Source organism: Coprinopsis cinerea, assembly GCF_000182895.1.
Source record: "Coprinopsis cinerea okayama7#130 chromosome 7 map unlocalized cont3.7, whole genome shotgun sequence".
In the NCBI taxonomy this organism is placed as follows: domain Eukaryota; kingdom Fungi; phylum Basidiomycota; class Agaricomycetes; order Agaricales; family Psathyrellaceae; genus Coprinopsis; species Coprinopsis cinerea.
Genome location: NW_003307538.1, coordinates 1,838,766 through 1,859,319, shown reverse-complemented (window position 1 = coordinate 1,859,319; position 20,554 = coordinate 1,838,766). Strand labels below are relative to the sequence as shown.

At 51.4% G+C, this 20,554-nt stretch overlaps 8 protein-coding genes across 8 annotated transcripts; 5 read left to right on the top strand and 3 right to left on the bottom strand.

The window, feature by feature from the left end:
- Positions 1-14: 14 nt before the first annotated feature.
- CC1G_13164 (guanylate kinase) lies at positions 15-772 on the bottom strand (the record flags this gene model as incomplete). Its single annotated transcript, XM_001831477.2, has 3 exons — positions 15-336; positions 392-594; positions 649-772. The coding sequence occupies 3 exons, from the start codon at positions 770-772 to the stop codon at positions 49-51; spliced, it is 615 nt and encodes a 204-aa protein (XP_001831529.1). The 3' UTR covers positions 15-48.
- A 363-nt stretch (positions 773-1,135) lies between these two features.
- CC1G_13163 (AGC/YANK protein kinase) lies at positions 1,136-2,958 on the top strand (the record flags this gene model as incomplete). Its single annotated transcript, XM_001831476.2, has 10 exons — positions 1,136-1,162; positions 1,218-1,295; positions 1,378-1,554; positions 1,607-1,661; positions 1,715-1,820; positions 1,873-2,004; positions 2,061-2,262; positions 2,315-2,458; positions 2,512-2,642; positions 2,703-2,958. The coding sequence occupies 10 exons, from the start codon at positions 1,136-1,138 to the stop codon at positions 2,956-2,958; spliced, it is 1,308 nt and encodes a 435-aa protein (XP_001831528.2).
- A 1,849-nt stretch (positions 2,959-4,807) lies between these two features.
- CC1G_14863 (hypothetical protein) lies at positions 4,808-7,981 on the top strand (the record flags this gene model as incomplete). Its single annotated transcript, XM_002910840.1, has 11 exons — positions 4,808-4,842; positions 4,925-5,246; positions 5,297-5,743; positions 5,797-6,106; positions 6,157-6,241; positions 6,292-6,713; positions 6,766-6,818; positions 6,869-6,988; positions 7,041-7,166; positions 7,227-7,609; positions 7,678-7,981. 11 exons carry the CDS (start codon positions 4,808-4,810, stop codon positions 7,979-7,981), a joined length of 2,607 nt encoding a protein of 868 aa, XP_002910886.1.
- Positions 7,982-8,303: 322 nt separating this feature from the next.
- CC1G_14862 (trans-2-enoyl-CoA reductase) lies at positions 8,304-9,755 on the top strand (the record flags this gene model as incomplete). The annotated part of the gene is made up of 5 exons (XM_002910839.1): positions 8,304-8,819; positions 8,867-8,956; positions 9,013-9,080; positions 9,140-9,512; positions 9,568-9,755. 5 exons carry the CDS (start codon positions 8,304-8,306, stop codon positions 9,703-9,705), a joined length of 1,185 nt encoding a protein of 394 aa, XP_002910885.1. The 3' UTR covers positions 9,706-9,755.
- On the bottom strand, positions 9,732-10,595 carry CC1G_13288 (membrane protein; the record flags this gene model as incomplete). Its single annotated transcript, XM_001831474.2, has 4 exons — positions 9,732-9,822; positions 9,873-10,271; positions 10,325-10,407; positions 10,463-10,595. The coding sequence occupies 4 exons, from the start codon at positions 10,593-10,595 to the stop codon at positions 9,793-9,795; spliced, it is 645 nt and encodes a 214-aa protein (XP_001831526.1). The 3' UTR covers positions 9,732-9,792.
- A 913-nt stretch (positions 10,596-11,508) lies between these two features.
- On the top strand, positions 11,509-14,568 carry CC1G_12057 (hypothetical protein; the record flags this gene model as incomplete). The annotated part of the gene is made up of 12 exons (XM_001831473.2): positions 11,509-11,601; positions 11,910-12,181; positions 12,246-12,324; positions 12,379-12,493; positions 12,587-12,669; positions 13,002-13,246; positions 13,310-13,376; positions 13,431-13,467; positions 13,529-13,539; positions 13,655-13,791; positions 13,957-14,086; positions 14,143-14,568. 12 exons carry the CDS (start codon positions 11,509-11,511, stop codon positions 14,566-14,568), a joined length of 1,695 nt encoding a protein of 564 aa, XP_001831525.2.
- Positions 14,569-14,864: 296 nt separating this feature from the next.
- On the bottom strand, positions 14,865-15,674 carry CC1G_12056 (hypothetical protein). Its single transcript, XM_001831472.2, has 4 exons — positions 15,418-15,674; positions 15,303-15,367; positions 15,109-15,250; positions 14,865-15,058 (listed from the first exon to the last, which is right to left on the bottom strand). Exons 1-4 carry the CDS (start codon positions 15,658-15,660, stop codon positions 14,966-14,968), a joined length of 543 nt encoding a protein of 180 aa, XP_001831524.1. The 5' UTR covers positions 15,661-15,674; the 3' UTR covers positions 14,865-14,965.
- Positions 15,675-16,386: 712 nt separating this feature from the next.
- On the top strand, positions 16,387-20,054 carry CC1G_12055 (hypothetical protein; the record flags this gene model as incomplete). Its single annotated transcript, XM_001831471.2, has 15 exons — positions 16,387-16,432; positions 16,494-16,671; positions 16,727-16,747; positions 16,830-16,856; positions 16,916-16,944; positions 17,007-17,034; positions 17,086-17,344; positions 17,398-17,663; positions 17,715-18,066; positions 18,309-18,344; positions 18,402-18,513; positions 18,587-18,823; positions 18,891-19,096; positions 19,151-19,279; positions 19,332-20,054. 15 exons carry the CDS (start codon positions 16,387-16,389, stop codon positions 20,052-20,054), a joined length of 2,649 nt encoding a protein of 882 aa, XP_001831523.2.
- Positions 20,055-20,554: the final 500 nt, after the last annotated feature.

The window sequence follows — 20,554 nt, the reverse complement described above, 5'->3', positions numbered from 1 at the left end:
ATCACAAATTGTATCCGCGACGCTAAGTTTATTTGTATTACTTGTAGTCTAGTCGTCTAGAGGCGGTAGGGGATCGCCGGGTATGCGCTCTCCCAGGGCCACCTGTTTGAACAGCTCATAGGCACGGTCCAGGTCGTCGTTGACGATGACAATATCGTGGACACCAGGCTGTTTTGCATAGTCGACCTCCTTGAGAGCCATGTTGAGGCGTTTCTCTACGCTGGCTTCTGTCTCGGTTCCTCGGCCACGCAGGCGGGCGCGCAGAGTTGCGAGGGATGGCGGCGAGATGAAGAGATAGACGGGGTTGAGGTCCGTGTTTTTAATTTGGCGGACGCCCTAGGCGCGCATTTTACACGTCGGGAAATGGCAGATCTATTGGCCATGGACGCACCTGTGCCTCGATATCAAGAATGCATCTGCGCCCCTGTTGCTGAACACGTCGGACGGCCTCGAAGCTTGTACCATAGAAATTGCTGGAGAACTCTGCGTGCTCGATAAAGGCCTTTTCGTCTAATAGTTTTCTGAAGTGGTCCTGTGCGACAAAGTGGTAGTGTGTGCCATCCTCTTCGCCTGGTCTGGGCGCGCGGGTTGTGTCTGTGATGGGGAGTTAGGCGCTGATGGGTGTGGTGGTGTGGTGTGGGGACATACGGGAGACGCTGAAGCCAAATTTGTCTGGAAAGTCGGCAAAGAGACGCTTGAGGAGAGTGCTCTTGCCGACTCCGGATGGGCCTGAGAGGACGAGGGGACGCAGGAAATCTGGACGAATGCACATGCGGGAAAAGGTAAAGGCTGAATTCAGTCTTTGAATTTGTTTGATGTGACTGTCACACAACGCCGGCCGTCCCCGGACGCTCGGCTGTCCAGCAGCGACTCAAGTCCATTCTCATCAATTCGTTTGTCCTCTTCGCCGTCCTCCTCTCCTCCTTTATTCTTCTCCTATTTTCCTCTTTTTTTCTTCTCATTGTTCGCCCTCGACGGTCGCACCCTCAATTTCCCTGTCGTCGCCGTCGCTGCCAGTAACGACCTCAACCGTCCTCAGCTCAGTGTCTGCGATACCATTAATCCCCCCGCTCGCCTTTGAGACCGCCAATTTACCCCTGCCAACGCCGTAATAAACGACCTTTAACGACATAATATGGGTGCTGTCTGCTGTCGACCGCAGGTTCGTTGACATCCATTAACCCAATTTTTGCCTTACCGACTGCCCCTTTCTACAGCCAATCGATTTCGATGGCGAAGTCAACCTCTTCCACTTTGTCCTCCTCAGATGTGTCGGGAAAGGTGCCTTTGGAAAGGTGCGCCCTCGTATTTTCCACCTTGCAACACCGTCCCAAATTCATCACATCACACCTTCCCCGCATTTTATTTTTCCAATAGGTTCGCGTCGTCCAGCACAAACAGACCAAGGACCTCTACGCCCTCAAGTACATCAACAAGTCAAAATGCGTGAAAATGAAGGCAGTTCCCAACGTTATCCAAGAGCGCCGTCTGCTCGAAGAGGCGAGTCCAAATCCCCAACTCCCCTTTTGGACTGCCCTCGCTGACCGCGGCCCCGTCGAACCAGGTGGATCACCCTTTCATCGTCAACTTGCGATACGCCTTCCAGGACGACGAGAACTGTTTCTTTGTCCTTGACCTCATGCTTGGTGGCGACCTCCGCTGTACGTATCTCCTCAACAACCGCGTTCCCACGTACTAACCGTCCTCCCAATAGTCCATCTTGAACGGCTAGGCAGCATGTCAGAGGACACTGTACGGTTTTATGTCGCCCAGCTCTCCTCTGCACTCGCTTATCTCCATGAAATGGGCATCATGCATCGGTCCGTCTACCCTCTTCCAACTATCCAGACCGTTTCATTCATACTCGAACAGGGACATCAAACCCGACAACATTCTTCTTGACGAGAGAGGCAACGCTCACTTGACAGATTTCAACATTGCTGTTCACTTTGGAGAACGTCGACTGACGGGAGTCGCAGGTTCCATGGCTTACATGGCCCCCGAGTACGTCCTCCCCACACCTCGCCTCCCAACCCTCGGTCTCAATAAACCTCCTCCAGAATCCTTACCAAACGAGGCTACACTTGCTACATCGACTGGTGGTCACTAGGTGTTTGCGCCTACGAACTCATCTTCGGCAGACGTCCATTCCGAGGTCGCACAAACAGCGACCTGACTTACAGCATCTCAAAGGACCCACTCAAATGGCCGGAGGACGCGGAGAAAAAGTGCAGTCGGGCTGGGATGCAGGTTCTGAGAGGAGTAAGCACCTGACATGCGTTTTACTCTATTGACACTGATCATCAATCCCAAGTTCCTCGAACGTGATCCTTCCAAACGCCTGGGCTGCAAACCGGACGGCGAAGGCTTCCAGGAATTGAAACGACATCCTTGGATGAAACCCATCGATTGGGACACGCTCGAGACCAAGGAGCAACTACCGCCATTCACCCCAGACGTACGTTACCCTCCATCACCGAAAAGCCCCAACTCACACCCCTGTCGTAATAGCAAAAGAAAGCCAACTTTGACGCTTCGCACGAGCTTGAGGAGCTCCTCCTCGAGGATAACCCTCTCAAGGCGAAGGCGCGAAAAGCAAATCAAGATAACCTGAGCGCCGAGATGCGTCAGATGGAGGAACAGTCAGTGCCCACACAACGTATTTTTACGCCAACCTTCTCATGATCCGTTCTCCATCATAGGTTCACTTCCTACGACTTCAAGAAAATGCAACGCCGATCATATTATCCCCACAATCAACATCTGATTTCCACGGCGACCGCAACATCGTCCGGTCTCGCCTCGTCACGTCCAGCAACGCCAGCGAACGACCTCAGAGTTGATGCAGTCACTATCAACAATGGAAACGCACAAGAATACCAAGGTCATGAAGATTCGATACGAGGCGAAAAGGAGTCCATCCGTATGGAACGCGTGAACACGAAAGAATATTCATGACCACACCAACGACCGTTTTGAAAACTCTCAAGTCCTGGTCGGCTTTTTCTCGTCGTAGCAACGGTTTACTTGCTACCACTTCACATCTGGTTGTTTCAGTGTATCTCTCGCTTTCCTCTGTCACTTTTTTCCAGGGCTAGCTCCTATTCGCGTCTTTATCTTCTCCACATTTTTGCGGGGTTTCCATTTTAATATGTTGTACTAGTTCTCGTCCTCGTTTTCATTCTCTAGTTCTAGTTTTACTTCCTCTATCTCGTCCCTCGCCTCGTCCATCGATTGACTGACTTTCGACCATTAATCTCGCCTTTTTGTTTATCTATCATGGTTTCCTCTATTCCTTTCTTTAACGTAGTACTTACTTTTCTTTCTTCTCTCATCACGCTGACGACCCTTCACATCCATTTGTACATCGCAGGCAGCGACGCGAAGCTGGACAATCGAGCACGCACGCACGGGGCAATCGGTTCTTGACCAACCTCCATTTGGCTTTCCCTTTTTTCCCACTTATGCACCTTTTCAACAATTCGGCAGCAACACTCGTCGACGACCCACCTTATCCCCACAACGACACCCACTGTCTTCGTCACATCGGCGGAGATACTTGTGGACAGACGGTTTGCGACCCGAGTCATGTTCGCTCGATTCGTGTACACAGCCGCCTCCCTTCAAAGTTCCACCCCCGCTGCTCGTTTCCCCTTGATACCTCCCAGATACCATACCACTATATCATATCTTAATCAACGGGCTTATTTATACTTAGCCCTGTAGGAGCACATAGGGTACCTACCAAAGGAATAAACAGCTAACCATCTACCATGGGATTGAAGTCTACAATTTATATTCTCGAATCTCTATGCCTCCGTCCAACACACGCAGAACACGAGGCGCGCCGCAGTTCCACCGCGCATCCCGCCTTATTTGATGTCCGATTCGGATCCCCCTATATTTTGAACCTCATCCAACACGATGGTAACCGCTGTGAACCACCGTCCTATAATAAACCCTATGCAAGGAGGAAATAACGACACTGTCCTTCCTTTACTCAGTAAGCGCCACGCAACAGAAAGATGCATATACTGCTTCGGTGACCAGAGCCACTTCTCGAAGCCTTCCTATCTAATTCGAGAACCCAGCGAAACATGACATGGAGCAGGCGTAAGTTGTATAGACATTCCGTCATCCAAGTACCACGAGATGTTGCTTTAGTAACCGGTTGATTTCCGGAACGAAACCTTCTCTGCCACTTCAGTCGCCCTTGGACATCCTGGCAGCAGGCGAGTCCAGTATTTGTCCGTCTTATCAGGACCTTTTGAACAATACGCGGGAATTCAATTTTAAAGCACGGTATAACGTCTCTCACTGAGTCGTTATTGGATCATTCACCCGTCGTTCTGACTAACTGTTCAGTGGGGCTGTAAGGCTGAGGCTTCTTAGCGCTTAGAGCGCGGTCCCATGCGCTCATATACCCGACGGTGGCTGGGAGTGTAGCTCTTCAGTCATGCCACCTTTTGGTGTAGCAATTTTGTAGCTGTGATGGTCTCCATCTTCCTGACCTGCTCGCCCGCCGAAGTCGGTGGTCACTGGTCATTCAGCGATTAATCGCACTTGCTAAGTACATTATACCGAAAGGGACTCCAAATTAGGGGCGCAATCAACAATTGGTGATGTTTCCCACGGAGCGCGTCAATCCAAGAGTTGACCGTCACGCGTCAAAACGTTAGCCCCGAACAATAACCTTCCCGCTCGACCCTGACTCTGACCACCGCCCACAACTCGCCCAGGTGACTCGATTCTGATGGCTTATAACACATAAATACCCGACAAACGCCCTGTAGGATACCCCAACACCATGGCTTCCCAAATCAACGGCATTCCATTCACATTGTATGGGCTTTTTAAGCGCCAGACAGCAGCGGAACTAACAAGATGGATACAGTCTCTGTTCCTTGTTTCGACACATATCTAGGATTGAACCCCGCAGCATAGCGGCTAAGAAGAGCTCTTCATCCACTAAAGAACACAAAGTCGTTGAAACCTTCAAGCGATGGGTCGAAGCACTCAACAAACAATTTGGTCCCTTGCCTCAAGGCACAACAGCGATATGCTTCCGTCTCATCTTCCCCCATGAAGACTTTAAACGCAAATACGACATGCAGGAATTACGCTTACAGGGTCTCCTGGCCCAATGCTTCGGGTTCAACCCGTCCAGGTTTTCTGAGTGGAAAAGTCCAGATGCTTCCGGCTGTCTCGGTCACGAACTCAGATCCATCCTCGAAGACATGGACACTGTACGGCTCTGTCTTTTCCTTGACACCATAGGTATTGATCCACTTTGCAGAACGATGATAACTACATCACACCTCTCTCAATCGCCCAGGTAGATGAGCTCCTTGACGAGCTCGCCGCCCTCTCCGGGTTTACAGACATCAGCATCAAGCAAAAGTATCCCAAAGGCCAGAGACGCACCCGTATCCAAGTCATCCGTGACCTCTATCGTTCCATGCGTCCAGAAGATGCTGGATTCCTCACCCAAATAATCCTCAAGGACCTCCGTCCCCTGCTGTACCCCCTCCAGGAGACAAACTTTACGGTTGCCCTGCGCTACTTCAACACCAAAGCGGTCACGATGCTCACCAAGGAGGACGCAATGCGTGTTTGGGACTCTTCAAACACAATGCTCAACGCGTCGCGCGTATTCTCAGACCTGGATCGAGCAGCTGCAATCTTCGAGACTCCTCCAGAGGAAAGGCCTAAGCTTGTACCAGTCATTGGAACTATGATCGAGGTGGGATAATAGAGCTCAGAATCATGGTTCATGATCATTGACCCATCCCCCAGCTTCCTAAATCACGCAAAGCCTACAAATGTATCCACGGTTACTCACAACTCAAGGATTCGAAAAAGGTTTGGGCAGAAATTAAATACGATGGCGAGCGGGCCCAAATCCACGTAGAGGTCCAACCTGAAGGTCCACCTCGGATCACAATCTTTAGCAAGAGCAAAAGAGACTCGACGCTCGATCGTCATGAGATCCACGACGTGGTCCGCGACGCTTTGGGATTCAACGGCAGGCGTTCAACCGGGAAGATCAAACAAAACATCGTTCTCGACGCCGAGATGGTTGCCTTCAACGGCCATAAAATCGACGGTGAGTTCGGCTGTGCAGTACAATCGTTCCGAGAACTCACCGTTGACCAGAGTTCTGGCGAATTCGTCGACTTGTCGAGAACACCGCCTACGGTGTCCGACGGGTCTCCCGCCGACGACAACGGAAAGACGACGCGTAAGCCTCTCTCACTTCTCCCCTCATATCCTCGCTGACCCTCTTTGAAGTCCAGAATCCCAGCTCTCCATGCTTAGCGATGATGACACTGAAACTCGGCACCTTGGGCTCGTGTTCTTCGACGTTCTCCTTCTCGACTCTAAAAGCCTCCTCTTCACACCCTACCACGAGCGACGCACGACCCTTGAATCCCTCATCCAATGTACGCCAGGCAAAGTCATCTTGGCCGAAAGGTTTCCCATTCCAATGAGACCTCCTTTGACTGCCCAATCCAACCTTCGCAGCATCTTTGCAAGTGTGATTGCGGACCACCAGGAAGGGCTCATCCTCAAAGCTGAAGAGTCCCGTTACAACGACTGGAAACTACCTTGGGTGAAAGTGAAGAAGGATTATATCCCAAACTTCGGTGACACAATCGATATGGTTCTGGTCGGTGCTTCCTGGGAGAAAAACCGTGCCAGAGATCTACGAGGTACGTCGGCATCTTGCAACCCCCCCATCAGCGGAAATTGAACGTTCTCCAGTTGGGCCTGACACGTACACCACGTTCTACATTGGGACGTTCAAAGATCGATTCGTAAGAACGTCGCCTTAGACTCTCTCCAGATCTAATCACATCGCTTCCAGTCACCAAAACCACACATCGAGGTGTTCTACACGACCTGCTATGGTCTCTCCCGAGCCCAGTTGGAAGACTTCAATTGTATGTTGCGATCCGTCGACACCCTCCCTTACCCCCTTCCGAAGGTAAGTCGCGCAGTCGTCGTCCCTGCACCTCGAACCGACATCCCGAACCCAGGACCAGAGTCCAGAAAATTATACCTTCACCCTCCTCCCGGGTCTACAACCTCCGACCATGGTACTACAACAACCACTGTTGGTCGCTCTCTTCGGAGCCGGATTCACCAAAGCTCCTGGATCACGGGTGCGTCCATTCATCCACAGTCTGTCCTCCACTCTGCCCTCTAACGAAATGCCTCCCCAGTTCTACGAACTCCGCTTCCCTCGAATCGAAAAACTCTATCGTCCAGCCGAACGAAGTTGGAAGGACGCAGTAGATTTGCGCACCCTCCATGACATCGCCTGTGAGTCCGTAGGACGGGACCGAGCAGATAAGGATATAGACGATTGGGCAAAGGAGCTGTTCAACGTCCCTACGGCCTCTGGAGCCAAGTGCCCTCTGAAGCGAGAGCAGATGGCGAGGATGTGGGAAGAGAGACTGCGTGCGATGGACATGGGATTGGAGGATCCAGGCTTGAAGCCTGTCGCGACGAAGAGGTCCAGACGACAGGAGGGTGAGGAGGTCGAGAGCGCTTCGCCTGCGAAGAAACCTCGCGTAGAACCTGTCGAACCCTTGGCTAAGGTCGAGTTCGTGCATGATGTAGGAGCAAGCCCACATCCACCATCAAGTCCCCTGGCTATCGTGACGAACCAAGTACTTGGGCCGCCGGGCACACCTGCGACGAGGTTAGGGCCGTTGCCTACACCTTCGACGTCATCCCCAACTCGGCGCGTCAGTCGCAGGGAGGAACGAGATACCCTTCCCCTCAAGTCACCTCAGTTTGGGCCCACGCCGCCAACGAGCTCTCCCGTTCCACCGTCAAGTTCCCAGAACGAGGTTCAACCTATCATCAAGCAAGAACCTTTGCTCTTGGATGGTGCCCATGTCTCCTTCACAAATCCACGAACGACCTGCAAAACGTGCCGACTCCTGCGGAAGCAGCTCCCTTCAGACCGTAAAATCCACTCTATAGACTCACTTTTATTCGCCTGTGGATGGGTTTCACACCCTGCCGGTCCATACATGGACAAAGGCGCCATCATCGTGGATTGCTACGCATGCGACGACATTGAAGCAAAGATACGACCCCACATCCAGCGGCTCGAATCCAGTACGACTGAAAGTTCTAATAGAGTTCCAATTTCCATCTTCACCTGCGACGCCTTGTCCAAACCTGCATACGAGTTCCAGTAGACAGAGATCATTGTAACTTATTGATATTTATTGCAACGACGTCATTCTGAATTGATTCCGAGAAACTCTGGTTACTCGCACACCACGATGTTCTCAACCCGTTCCTTGACGCGTTCGCTGCGCCCTCTCGTCTCAGTGCGCTTGTTTTCTACGACCCATCCATGCCTTGGACGGGCAGTGGTCTACACAGAGAATGGTGACCCCACTTCTGTCCTGCAAATCCTGAGCTACCCACCGATCCCCGCAACGCCACCCCCCAACTCGCTCAACATCAAATACCTCCTCTCACCTATCAATCCTGCCGATATCAATGTTATCGAAGGCGTCTACCCTTCCAAACCAACACGCACTGACTCGCTGGGTAACAGTTCTGGACTCGGCAGCGAAGGCCACCCAGTGTTCATTGGAGGAAATGAAGGGTTAGCAGAGGTCACTGCGGTTGGGCAAGGTGCCGATGGGATGTACAAGGTTGGGGATTGGGTGGTGGTTACGAAGCAACAGTCGGGGACGTGGATGAGTGAAAGGAACATCCCTGCGCCTGATGTAGCGAGGGTGCCAGGTGGTAGGGCTGCGTTGACGGAGGCCGCTGGGGCTACCCTCACTGTAAGTACCCGTTCATCACAGCACGACATATCTAATACAGAGTACAGGTCAACCCTCCAACAGCCTACAATATGTTGCACGACTTTGTGAAGCTGGAGGCCGGAGACTGGGTCATCCAGAACGGGGCCAACAGCGCGGTAAGATTCGGGTTCCCTTATACCCATACGTCGGCTGATCATTTACCCAACAACAGGTGGGCCAAGCTGTAATCCAAATCGCTGCTGCAGAAGGGTACAAGACGATAAATCTCGTTCGAAACAGGTATGCCATTCATTCTCCAACCAGTTAGCGCGATTGACGCGACGCGTCCACGTAAATAGGGACAATATCGACCGACTCAAAGACCAGTTGACCAAGCTTGGCGCAACACATGTCCTCACATACGACGACCTCACAGACAAATCCACGCGAGACAAGATCAAACAATGGACTGGTGGTAAACCCATCCGCCTAGGGTTGAACTGCGTAGGTGGTAAAGAAACCACACTCATGGCACGCTACCTTGGACAGGATGCCCATCTCGTCTCCTACGGTGCGATGTCCAAACAGCCTCTCTCGCTCCCCACTTCCCTCTTCATCTTCAAAAACCTAACGGCCAACGGCTTCTGGCAAAGCCAATGGTACAAGACGCGCCCTTCCCAGGAACGAGACAAGTTGATGCAGAAGTTGGTCGGATACATCAATGCTGGAAAGGTGAGCCTATTCCATGCAATGTTCTCTTCACAATCGGTAACCAAGTGGATTCCAGCTCCAAACGCCCGACCACGAAATCCTCCATATCACGGGCAACTTGTCGGATGAAGAGGCGACCTCGGCAGTGCGGGAGGCATTCAAGAAGTTGTCCGAGGGGAGGTACGGGAAGAAGATCCTGCTCAAAGTCGATTAGACTACATACCGGGTGTCGGAAAGCAAGGGGCCCATAAGATATGCAATTACATCCAACGATAGTACAAGGAGGATATAAGTAGTAACCCTATCGCGTCTTTCTGTCCTGGAAGAAAGACTGCAGAACCTATCAGCGCCTAATTCCTCAGCTGTATAGCAGAAACTCACCTTCAAGTGCCTCATCTGCCATGCACAGGTCGTAATCAGGACAGCCAGCTGTGCCAGACTGTACCACACAGCCCTCGCGTTCGTCGCCTCACTCAAATTCCTAAAATCAGCCTCCCTCTCCCGCTGGTACTGCTGTTCCCTCCGAATATCCTCCATCTTGATGTTCAGATCCCTAATCTTGCTAGCCAATTCACTAATATGAGACCGATCCTTCTCGACATCGGGACGCGTCGTGCCAACCACAATATCAATGGCAATTCGGACATGGGTGTGACTGAACCATGAGGCGTAGTTGGTGGAGAGGCAGATGGCGTGGTCACCGTTTTCGTGAGAGGTGAAGGTAAATTTGCCGTCCAGGGGTCCGTTGGTTTTGACTACGACATGACCAGAAGGCTCTTCCTGTATCAAATTATCAATACAAGATCCAGAGCGGCAAAATGTAAGAAACACACGGTGACTTCAACGATAATGCCCAGCTCTGGGTTATCAATATATCTTTGCTGCTGCTCCGACCACTCCAGCGCTCTATAATGTCCTGACAAAACCATATAAGCCTCCATCCCGTCTCCTACGAAACATGGCAAACACACCTTCGACAACGGTATCGGACGGCAATTCTTCAATAAAACAGCGTTTCTGGTTTGCATCGAGGTAGAAATGGAGGGCGTTACAGGCACTTATGAAACATAACAGAATCGTAGAGAGAAGGGTTAGGCGCTGCATTTTTGCCAGAGTTCTGCAGCCGCTCTGGGATTAGGCTGGGATTAAGGAAAGACTATGAGCGTGCTGGTCGTGAACAGCGCCAAGACTCTGTAACGTGGCTGACCTGTTTGGTTTCAACACTGATGCCAAACAAAAGACACGCTGAAGTTACAGCGTGGTACTCGGCCGTCGGAGTCGCGATGCATGGTTTATGATTTTGCAGTACTTAAATCAAATTTGGAGACGGTATATCTCATCATGTGGTGGCTTGGCCATCCTTGAACTACGAGGGCACTTTGAGCAGTACCGCTGCATTCGGCCCCCACACTGGCTCCTGCTTATTCCACGTCCAAGGGCTCATACTTAGGGTATCCTCACGAAGTTTAAGCGCCCAGACGATTCCAGTCCCACGCGTGATAATCGGACATGTTTGTCACCAGCGTCAAACGTCACCGCATCTCATATAATGTACTCGAGTTTCTTTCGACCAGCAACATGGAAGCGTCTGCCGATTGGTTATCAACCCTCTTGACAGTCTCAAAGCGTTCGGACATTCCCATCCACGCCGCCCTCAGAGAAAGATGGGCCCCCGGAAGATCCTCGCCCAGCGTCGGGCGAGTCGGTAAAACAGCTAGAGCGCACTGGACCGCCTGGCGCGTCACGCACCCGCCAATCCTTGCCGTTGCAAATACGATTTCTCAAATTCAGGGACAAACGCACCCCCTTTTCACCTGCAAACTGGCTCTCCGAAATCCCTGGGTGCTGTCACTGGCCAGTCAGGACTTGGGAAACGTTCTCGGTCCCTGAATCAAGGGGACCATCCTCCACCATCAGACCTTTGTTGAGCTGCTACTTAAGTGCGCCCCTCGCCAGGACGCCACTACGAACCAAGTTTAACCCCCTGGCCTCTTCCCTCTGAATCTTCTTACTCGCCATGCCCGGACCCAATACCCACGTTCACAGCGGCAACTCCCTCCCAAGCCTCCCAGAAGAACATAACACGGGGTCGGGTACTGAAAACACAACGGTAAGTCCCGTTAACATTCTACCCAGAACACTCCAAATCATTCTCACTGATAATAACCCATGCACACCTTACGAACGCACAACCACCGGCTGGTTTCCCCGTCCCCGTCACACTCACGTATTCAATCATCACGATCATGCCTTTTCCCTCCCCTACACCGGAACACTCTGGATTCACACATCGCTTGTCATTTTCTTGATACTCACCCGGTCCCAAACAAAATTCTTACTACACACACCCATATCATACATATCAAATCAACTACCCACACCCGTTCCCCTCTTCCCTTCTTCCCTCCTCCCACATAGCCCCCTGGTGCACGATCCCCACCTCCAAGGCGCCGTACATCCCGCGCAGCACACCTTGGTCTCGCCTCCCTCTCGCTCAACGACCCTAACCACAACCATACCTCTTACAACACCTACGGGGGATCCTACCGTCTCTCGTCTAAAAGCCCGCGTTTCAACATGCCAGCCGCACACGACGCCCGAGCACGAACACCTCGCCCGAGGAACAAATCATTCGGGATGCGCAACCCCGCTGAACTAGCCCTCGACTTTATCATCGTTGGAGCAGGCAAGTGGAATTCGAGCCGATTCATCTTGCGAATTCTGATTATCTGGCCATCAAAATTCAGGCATAAGTGGTCTTGCAACAGGATTCGCCCTAGCTCAAGCAGGTCATCGCGTCCAGATATTTGATAGAAACGACGGTATTCACCAGGTATAGTCTATCCTTCGTGCAGCAATACAAATTTTGATCATCTCACTTGTACAGCGCTCAACGGGAGTGCGCGTCCCGCCCAACCTCTCAAAGATCCTCGCAGAATGGGGGCTTCAAGATGAACTCTTGTCCAAAGCAACCAAGTGCCGAAAGAGCGTCTTCCTCTCGCGTTAGTACACACTCCGACCCTTTTCCTTCCACCTCTCGCTTCTTTTCTTCCCACATCCACCCACCTTCACTCACACCACGTCCACATCCACAGTCGAAACAAACGAACGTGTAGGCGTATTGGAATGGCAAGAAGACGTGATCAAGGAAACAGGAGGCGACTTTTTCCTCATGCACGTAAGTCCTAAAGTCACACGCCCCGGCGTTCCGAAGCGCCCTTGTTCTTCCCTTCTTTCGAATCTTTCCTCGAGCCCCTCATCAGGGATTTACGAACAAAGTAACACATTCTACAAACAAAGAACACCGCATCCTTACACCCACAGCCCCGAGATTTCCACACTTGTTCATATCCCTATCCCAACATCCGATATCTCCCCTCTTGTGCATACATATCTCCCCCACACCCCGAAAACATCGTACTCGCCGCCGATCACGCATCCCCTTTCTGCCTTTCTACCCCTGTCTGTCTGTTTTCCAAATCCCATGTACTGACCACCCTCCATGCACAGTATGACGACCTCTACTCGATGCTCTACAACCTCGCCGCCTCAAAGGGTGTCAAAATCACTTTCAACACCACGATTACCTCTGTTCAATTTGATGCATCCAAACAACGACCCTTTGTAACGTTAGGCAGTGGAAGCGTCGTGTACGCTGACATGGTTATCGGTGCAGACGGCCTCAAGAGTATCGTGAGGGAAGTTGTAACGGGTGAACAGGATGCGCCCAATGATAGTGGGATGTGTTATGTTTCGTGGGTGTCATTTCGCGTATCAGCCTTAAGAAACCTCATTCTGATTGCCTCTGCCATCCGCAGGTTTGTCGTGCCAGCAGAGAAACTCAAAGCTGACCCAGACTGGGGTAAATGGGTCGGAGTATCCGAGGTATGTACAGTCCAATCCGATCGCATTATGGCAGTGGTCTAACACCTCTCGTAGTGGCCAATCTGGATGGGAACAGGTCGTAATGTCCTCGGTAAGTCCCCTTTTTCCCTCGAGAATATTATTCTTATCAGGTTCCTGACCATGAAATCCAGGATACCCAATTGTGAGTAGCACTTGGTCCACTCTTCCATACAACGACGATGATATTCATCGCCTCGACGCGAACTCGTCTCACCTCATCTTATCAATACCCAACTGACAAATCCTGAATCCCACAGCGAAATGGCCAAGAGTACTGTATACACGCTTTCCACCCAGACTCGCTCATCAAGATCTCGCCGGTGGAGAGAACATCAGAGTCGTGGACAGATATCATCCCAACAGATGCCATCTTACACGAGGACTCGCACCCTAGGTTCGTATACTCTCCCATTCCGTTACGTCTTCCGAAATGGGCCTTTTGTTAGTCCATCATATGGCATGGGATCATCTACAAATGTTCCCTTCTCATCAGAAATCCTTCCATCGACATAAAACACATTGCCTTCCTTACTGACTGGGACTTTCCGTATACTTACAGCATCCACCGGATATTCTCATCTGTACCCGATGCCATTCGCGTCAAGTACAACCCGCGTGAGGCGATTGACGACTGGGTAGACGAGAGCGGGACGATCATGCTTATTGGGGAAGCCGCTCATCCCCTGATGGTGCGTTCACCCCTATCCAATCCCATCTGTAACACACTAACTAACCACCCTCATAGCCATGCACGATCCACAACCTCGCTCTGGCAGTGGAAGACGCCGCCGTCCTAGGCGTGCTCCTCTCACACCTTCACTCTCGGCGGCAACTCCCGCAACTCCTCGAAGCATTCCAAGACCTGCGGTTCTCCCGGATCCAACAAGCGCACCAATCCGAATTGAACAACGCAGGGTTTACGACTCTCCCACCTGGTGAGCATAGGGATGCCAGAGATGCTGGTCTGCGGCAGTCGCTCTTGGCTCCCAGTGCCGAGGGGACGGAGTGGAACGACGATAGGTTGCGAGAACAGTGGGAGGGAATCAGTTTTGCTTTTGGGTATGATGCACTCGAGGCAGCGGAGGATTGGTGGCTGAAGTGGGGTGCGTTGGTGGGTGGAGGGCAGACGGAGGCGGTGGAAGTCGCTATTGAGAAGATTCAACTCACTTGAGCTCCAAGCTAAAAACGATTAGACTGATTAGATAGGCCGCCGTGCTTTGACTTTCTCTTTCGAAGGCAAGGTCATTTTCACCAACCTGTAACGACCCATAGAGCTTTCCTTTTTTTTTTCCTTTCTGTATACCACACGATTCCCTCTCGACTCACGTTCAACAGGAAAACATGTACAACGCGCCCATACCCGCGGTGCCTTGGATACCCTTTCAACGACTATGTACGATGTATTCAATAGGACGCACAAGGAACCATATCACGAAATTTGCAATGATGATTAGCGCTAAACTTGCCAGGGAGAAGTCAATCATAAGCGTTACTAGAAATACAATACAAGTACAGGGTCATAAGAGAGATTGAAATAAAGAGAGAGTGAAATAGGGGTAGGAATGGAATCAAAGGTAATACTCTGGCTTCCTCGAGTTGATTCCATACTCTGCAAGGGCGGCGCTCAAGTCCTCCATGGTCAGTGTCGTTCTCGTCTTGTCCTACAAACCACAGTTAGCGGGGAATGATCTTCGATGGCGATACAACGCACCTTTGTAGACCCAGGACCAGAACCAGGCTGGTTGACTCGTATCCGTCCTCCACTCGCGTTTGTCCTAATCCTCGCATGCTGGTACGCGTCTGCAGCGATATCAGACACGAATTTTTGTGCTGCCAGTGATAACAGTCGCTTCCTGCAAGGCGAATGAGTCTATCCTTCCTCTGAACGACAAAAGGAAAACGCACAAGCGAACGTCTTCGCACTCAAAGCCGACCTTTTGCAAGTAATAGTCTGTTACTTCATTTGGAATCTAATTCCGGGATCAGTACGGGTCAAAAGAGGGTCGTATGGGTCACATACCAAAGGTTCATAATCATCCAACATCAACATAAACTCTGCCAATGTCCTATCCTTCCGCGCCTCCTCCAATGCTTGTCTGGATTGCTGGCTCTGGTTCTGACTCGTCGTGGCTGTCTGCTGCTGCTGCTGTGTCGTCGTGGCCGTTGTCAAAGTGCTCGCAGCAGTTGAATCTGGGATGTAGCCTGTAGAGGCAGTACTCGTTGAAGGGACCGAGAAAGACTGGGATTGCTGTTGTGTGGCCATGGCAAGTTGCACCCGCGTTGTCGCCGTCGATGACGACCCCGAGGCCACCAGAATCGGAACTTGATGCTGCGAGTCGGAGTTGCGTCGGACCAGTCTGGGTTTAAAACCTTCCTTTATAGTCCCGCGAACATTTTTTCTGCTCGTTGGACATCGACGACGACATATCTCAGTAGGTGAGCACAGTTTCCTGATCATCTTTCATATTTCTATTCGTTCTCTATATGATGTTTGAGGCATTTGGCTTTAGGCAGGGTAACACCTGCTGTGCAGAAAATTATCTCAGCTACCTTCGGGGGGGCTGCTTTGGTGGTCTACTCCGCTTTGTCTGATCTTTTTCCTGGGCTCCATTTTCTGCCTACAAACATCACGCTAACGACATCCGTCTCGCAGACAGTGAATGAATGTATCCCAGCACGGGACGAGAGCCGGCTCAATCGGGAGCGGTGGATTGTGTACAAACCTCCAATATATGTATTTCATTTCGGGCACATTTCCCCCAACGAGAGAGGCGACCTTTTTGTTATGAGACGAGCTAGTACAATCTGGGCGCTCGATGCTGTGGGCGAGCCAAGCGAGTGTTCCCTGACGCGGCGGTTTCTCTGTGAGCTGGCGACGATAATTTTAAGGTTGAATCCTGAGCAAGAAGAGCGGGAGCCGGTGCAAAGAGAAGAAAAATGAGAGCAGAAAAAAAAATAACATAAGAAGAGATTTACGACATTTGAGTTGATGGTCGCAAACATCGATTTGATCAGCATTGAGCCTGACCTTCAAGGTTGATTTACAACCTCCGCCAAGCGCTCCCTTTTCCCCTGACTCCGACCACCGTTCCCCAGTTTTCTTCTTCCTCGACGACCACAACGACGACAAGCCCATGAATGTAGACGGCAGACCTCCCCACCACCACCACCACCCAGACCCAGGGCCTCCCCAGCTCCCTCCACCGCCGCCGCCGCCCCAGAACGTCGGTGGCACGTCCCGCAAGATAGGCCTCTCCTGTGCAGAATGCAGACGGTGCGTGTCCACATCCACAGAAACACAGTCCCTCAAAAACTCATCTTCTTTCTAGTTCAAAACTCAAATGCGACCGGTAAGCTTTCGCGTCGGGAAAATCGCCAAAAAAATCCCCGCCTCGAGTCAATTCGCGCGTTGACCATAAAACGTTTCTCCAGCATATTCCCCTGCCAGTCCTGCGTCAGGTCCGTTCCCGCTCATTGGCCACACACTCTTTCATGAAATACTTAATCTTGCTCTATAGACGAGGTTGCGCTGGCATTTGTCCAGAGGGTATGCCGTTCCTCAATTCATCCTGCCCATTCGTTTCCCGTTATTTACGTCAACCCACACAGGCACTCTCGCCGCAACAAAGGGCAACAAGTGCGTATTCAATCCACACAGATGGGCGGGAAATTGACCACCGTGTTTCAGAGTCCTTATGGCACATGCCCAGCGTCTCCAGGAAGAAGTCAAAACACTCACCGCCAAAGTCAATGAACTCCAGGCGCAGCTAGCCGAGGCAGGCCTCAAAGATAAATCGGCTCCTCGCTTCACACCTCCGCATATGGTCCAGGGAATGAGGTCGGTAGAGTCTCATGAACGCGGGGAGAATGGGTCAGCAAGCATAGGTTCCCTTTCCATTGGGGTAAACGGGCAGGCAAAATATCATGGAGAATCCGCGGGCTCAGAGGTGCGTGTGGTGCCTTTTTCTGTCCTTTCATCGCTCAAAAATACCCCTCCTAGTATCTACAAGATCTTCTTCCCGTAAGAGATCCTTCCATGAATGCTGTAAGCAACCTCAATTTCGTCCCTCAGTCGCATGACCAGATCATGTACCCCGACGACCGCCACCCCCCGGACCTTCCCCCTGACATCCTCGACCTCCTTCATGCCTTCCCTTTTGGCGTCAAAAGATCAACATACTCAAAGTCCCTCTTCCATCCCTTTTTGCCGGACCCAGACCGCGCGGTCCATCTCTCCAACCTCTACTTTGCAAACATTGGGTGGATGTACGTCAGCCCGTTTCCCCGTTTCCTCCCTGACTCTCACAAACTCTATAGGTATGAACCCATCTCCCGAGGGGATTACAATACAAACATCCTCGATGTGATTTACGCAAATGGCCAAAGAAGCCTCGATCATATACACTCCCATCGGGTCTCCGTCTTCTTTAGCATCCTCGCAAATGGAGCGGTGTTTGACCAACAAGAGGAAAAGACATCCGACCTCGCAGCCAGGACGTACAGTGCCCTCGCCCGCGCTGCCTTCTCCCTCGACCCCATCCTCGTCGAAGCCACATGCGCCACAGTGCAAGCCCTATTTTTGATCGTTCGTTTTATCTACAACGCGGACAGGGATCGTAACGAGGAAAGATGGTTGATTACTGGGTTAAACTGTCGCCTTGCACACATGGTGAGTAGGACTGCGCTTCCTCCGTCGCTGTTTCGTTCTCACACCTTGGTGCTTCGTGACAGATTGGTCTTCGTATGTAGCAGCATCCGTCATCTCCGTCGCCGAGATTTCTCACTCATACAAATCCAGAACGAGATAGTGCCAGTTGGAATTTGCCTCCTGATGAGGTCCAGCGCCGGCGGCAGGTAGGCACCCGTCAACTATGGCTGTTCTTGTGCCGTAGCTAACTCTTTCTATAACAGATATTTTGGGAGCTCTTCACTTGGGACGCGTGGACGGTTCGTTATCCGCAAGCAACATCGCCGTCTGGCGCACGGTACTAATATCAGCAACAGGGTGTCGTAAACGGTCGTCCAGCGGCCCTCGCGGTGCAGCACACGGACTGTCAATTCCCAGATGACCTCGAGGCAGTTCCCCTACCCAACGGACAAGACAAGGACTTGAGCTGTACGTTTCGAATTCCTTCCATTTTTCTCAAGCGGACAAACAGACTAACTGACTGCTTCGTTTTTGACGTCAGGGCATGCCTGGAAACTCCGCTATGCTGCCAACATCCTTACGGCTTCGTCGTATCATGTTTTCAATCCCAGGACACCCCCTTACGAGCAATTGTTGGAACTTGATAAGAAAATCCGAGCTTTCCCTCTCCCGGCGCACCTGCGGTCTCCAGTCAAAAACTCCGACGCGGGACGATCTTGGTCACCAGATCCCTCAAAAGCGATGCAACAATACTGCGCTATCTGCACTCGCGAATCAAGTAAGTAGTCTAGACCCTCTTGGGAAAAGAACCCCAAGTGTTAAATCCGTCGTTCCTGATTCCACAGACTTGTTGTACATCCATCGAAGTTACTTTGCGCAAGCGTTACAGCAAAAACCCGATAACCCGCTGCATCATAAATATGCAGCTTCTGTCATGGCTACTTATCGAGCAGCTACCAGGTTGATCGCTAGTTTGCGGTCGTTGTATGCTGTTCATCAGAGTCCTACGGGACATTGCTGGTATTTCTGGTCTGGAATCTTCTCTTCCTGCGTATGTATATCTCATTGTGCTTGGTTGTGCCTTGGTTGCTGACGGAAGCTGTAGATTGTCCTTGGAGCTCTTGTGGTCGAGAGTCCCAAGTGTACTCTTGCGGGTGATGCATTACGAGAATTGCAGGATACCATCCCGTTCTTTGAACAGGGATCTCGTGCATGCCGGTCTCAGGGCAGTGTGGTAAGTGGCTTCATCCTGTGATCATTCACGTTACAAGCTAACGGGAGCGCAGCCTATATTGGAGAAGCTCTTGCACAGGGCGATGGCTTCGTACCAGGCCGGTAGCGAAGTTCAGTCGCCCAGCAACGACGTGGATGAATTGCGCGTCCTTGGTGGTCGTAAATCCGTAATCAAGCCTCCTTCACGGGCAGGTTCGCCTCCCAACTCGAGAACGGGAACTCCCGCATCAGGAGCGCACGAAGAAGACAGTCCCCAAAGCCACATTGGCGCAGAGGAAATGCTCGCAGAGTACCTCGGCCACGCGCCACCCAAGTACGAATATGAATCTCAAAACCCACACATCTACTCTGACGAGGGCAACTTTGCCACGAAATCTAGTACGATGGTCGGGTCTGCTCCCGGACCTCAAGGTTACCTCCGACCCTTTATCTCGCCTCCCGGTGCTCCGGGTCCTGCTATGGGACCTGACCCCTCGATGAACTACCATCAACGGTCTCCTCAATCTTCGACGATGAGCCACCCAGGCTCCGAGCATCATCCTCAACAGCAACAGCAACCGCCACACCAGTGGTCCTCGAATTCGTATTCTCCTCCGCCACCGCACAATCAGCAACCTCACGCGCACCCCCCTACGATGATGTATGGTCATCCATTGGACGTGCAACCTCCCCACGCGTACAATCCGACGATTCGGTATGCCCCTGGTGCACCACCTAATCGAACTCAGGAGGAAATCTGGAGGGATTTCATGATGGGATACGGGCATGCAGGATAATGATGCTTGGTAGGGAAGTCGAATAGGATTTGCGATACATAGTTTACTTTAAAGTCGAGAACGTTACTCCGCCTTGTTTTATGCCTTTTACGATAGGAATCCTTCTCACTTTTGTTCTCTGTATATACTTACAATTCTCCCGTAAACCCTCTCCTTGGTCTCCCACTCTCCTCTCTATGTTCTGTTAAAACGAAAACATGTCGTTCACCAAGTTCCGGCGAGCCCCCTTATATTTTCATGTACCTGTTGTTTTAACGCTCTCTTTCTCTTATTCAAGCTTTACAGAATTTTTGCCCTAATCTTTTTGACGACGAGACGACGTGCTCTTTTACGATGATTAAGACGATCTGTAACCTCCGATCCATTGGACTCCTTAGTATGACTTGTCTACTTAGTAGTAACCTGTATACCCCCTTCATCAATTCAAATCCAGATGTTTGTCCTCTGCCAAACGTCCAGACTTTCATTCGGTTTGCGATTCCTCTGGAATAGACATGTAG

Excerpts from the sequence above, each read along its gene's own strand:
- CC1G_12056 (XM_001831472.2), bottom strand. The coding sequence starts at position 15,660 with ATGGCCACACAACAGCAATCCCAGTCTTTCTCGGTCCCTTCAACGAGT. Across the intron at positions 15,251-15,302 it reads GAGTGCGAAGACGTTCGCTT|GAAGCGACTGTTATCACTGG; the intron begins GTGCGTTTTCCT and ends TTCGCCTTGCAG. Across the intron at positions 15,059-15,108 it reads CTGGTCCTGGGTCTACAAAG|GACAAGACGAGAACGACACT; the intron begins GTGCGTTGTATC and ends TGTGGTTTGTAG.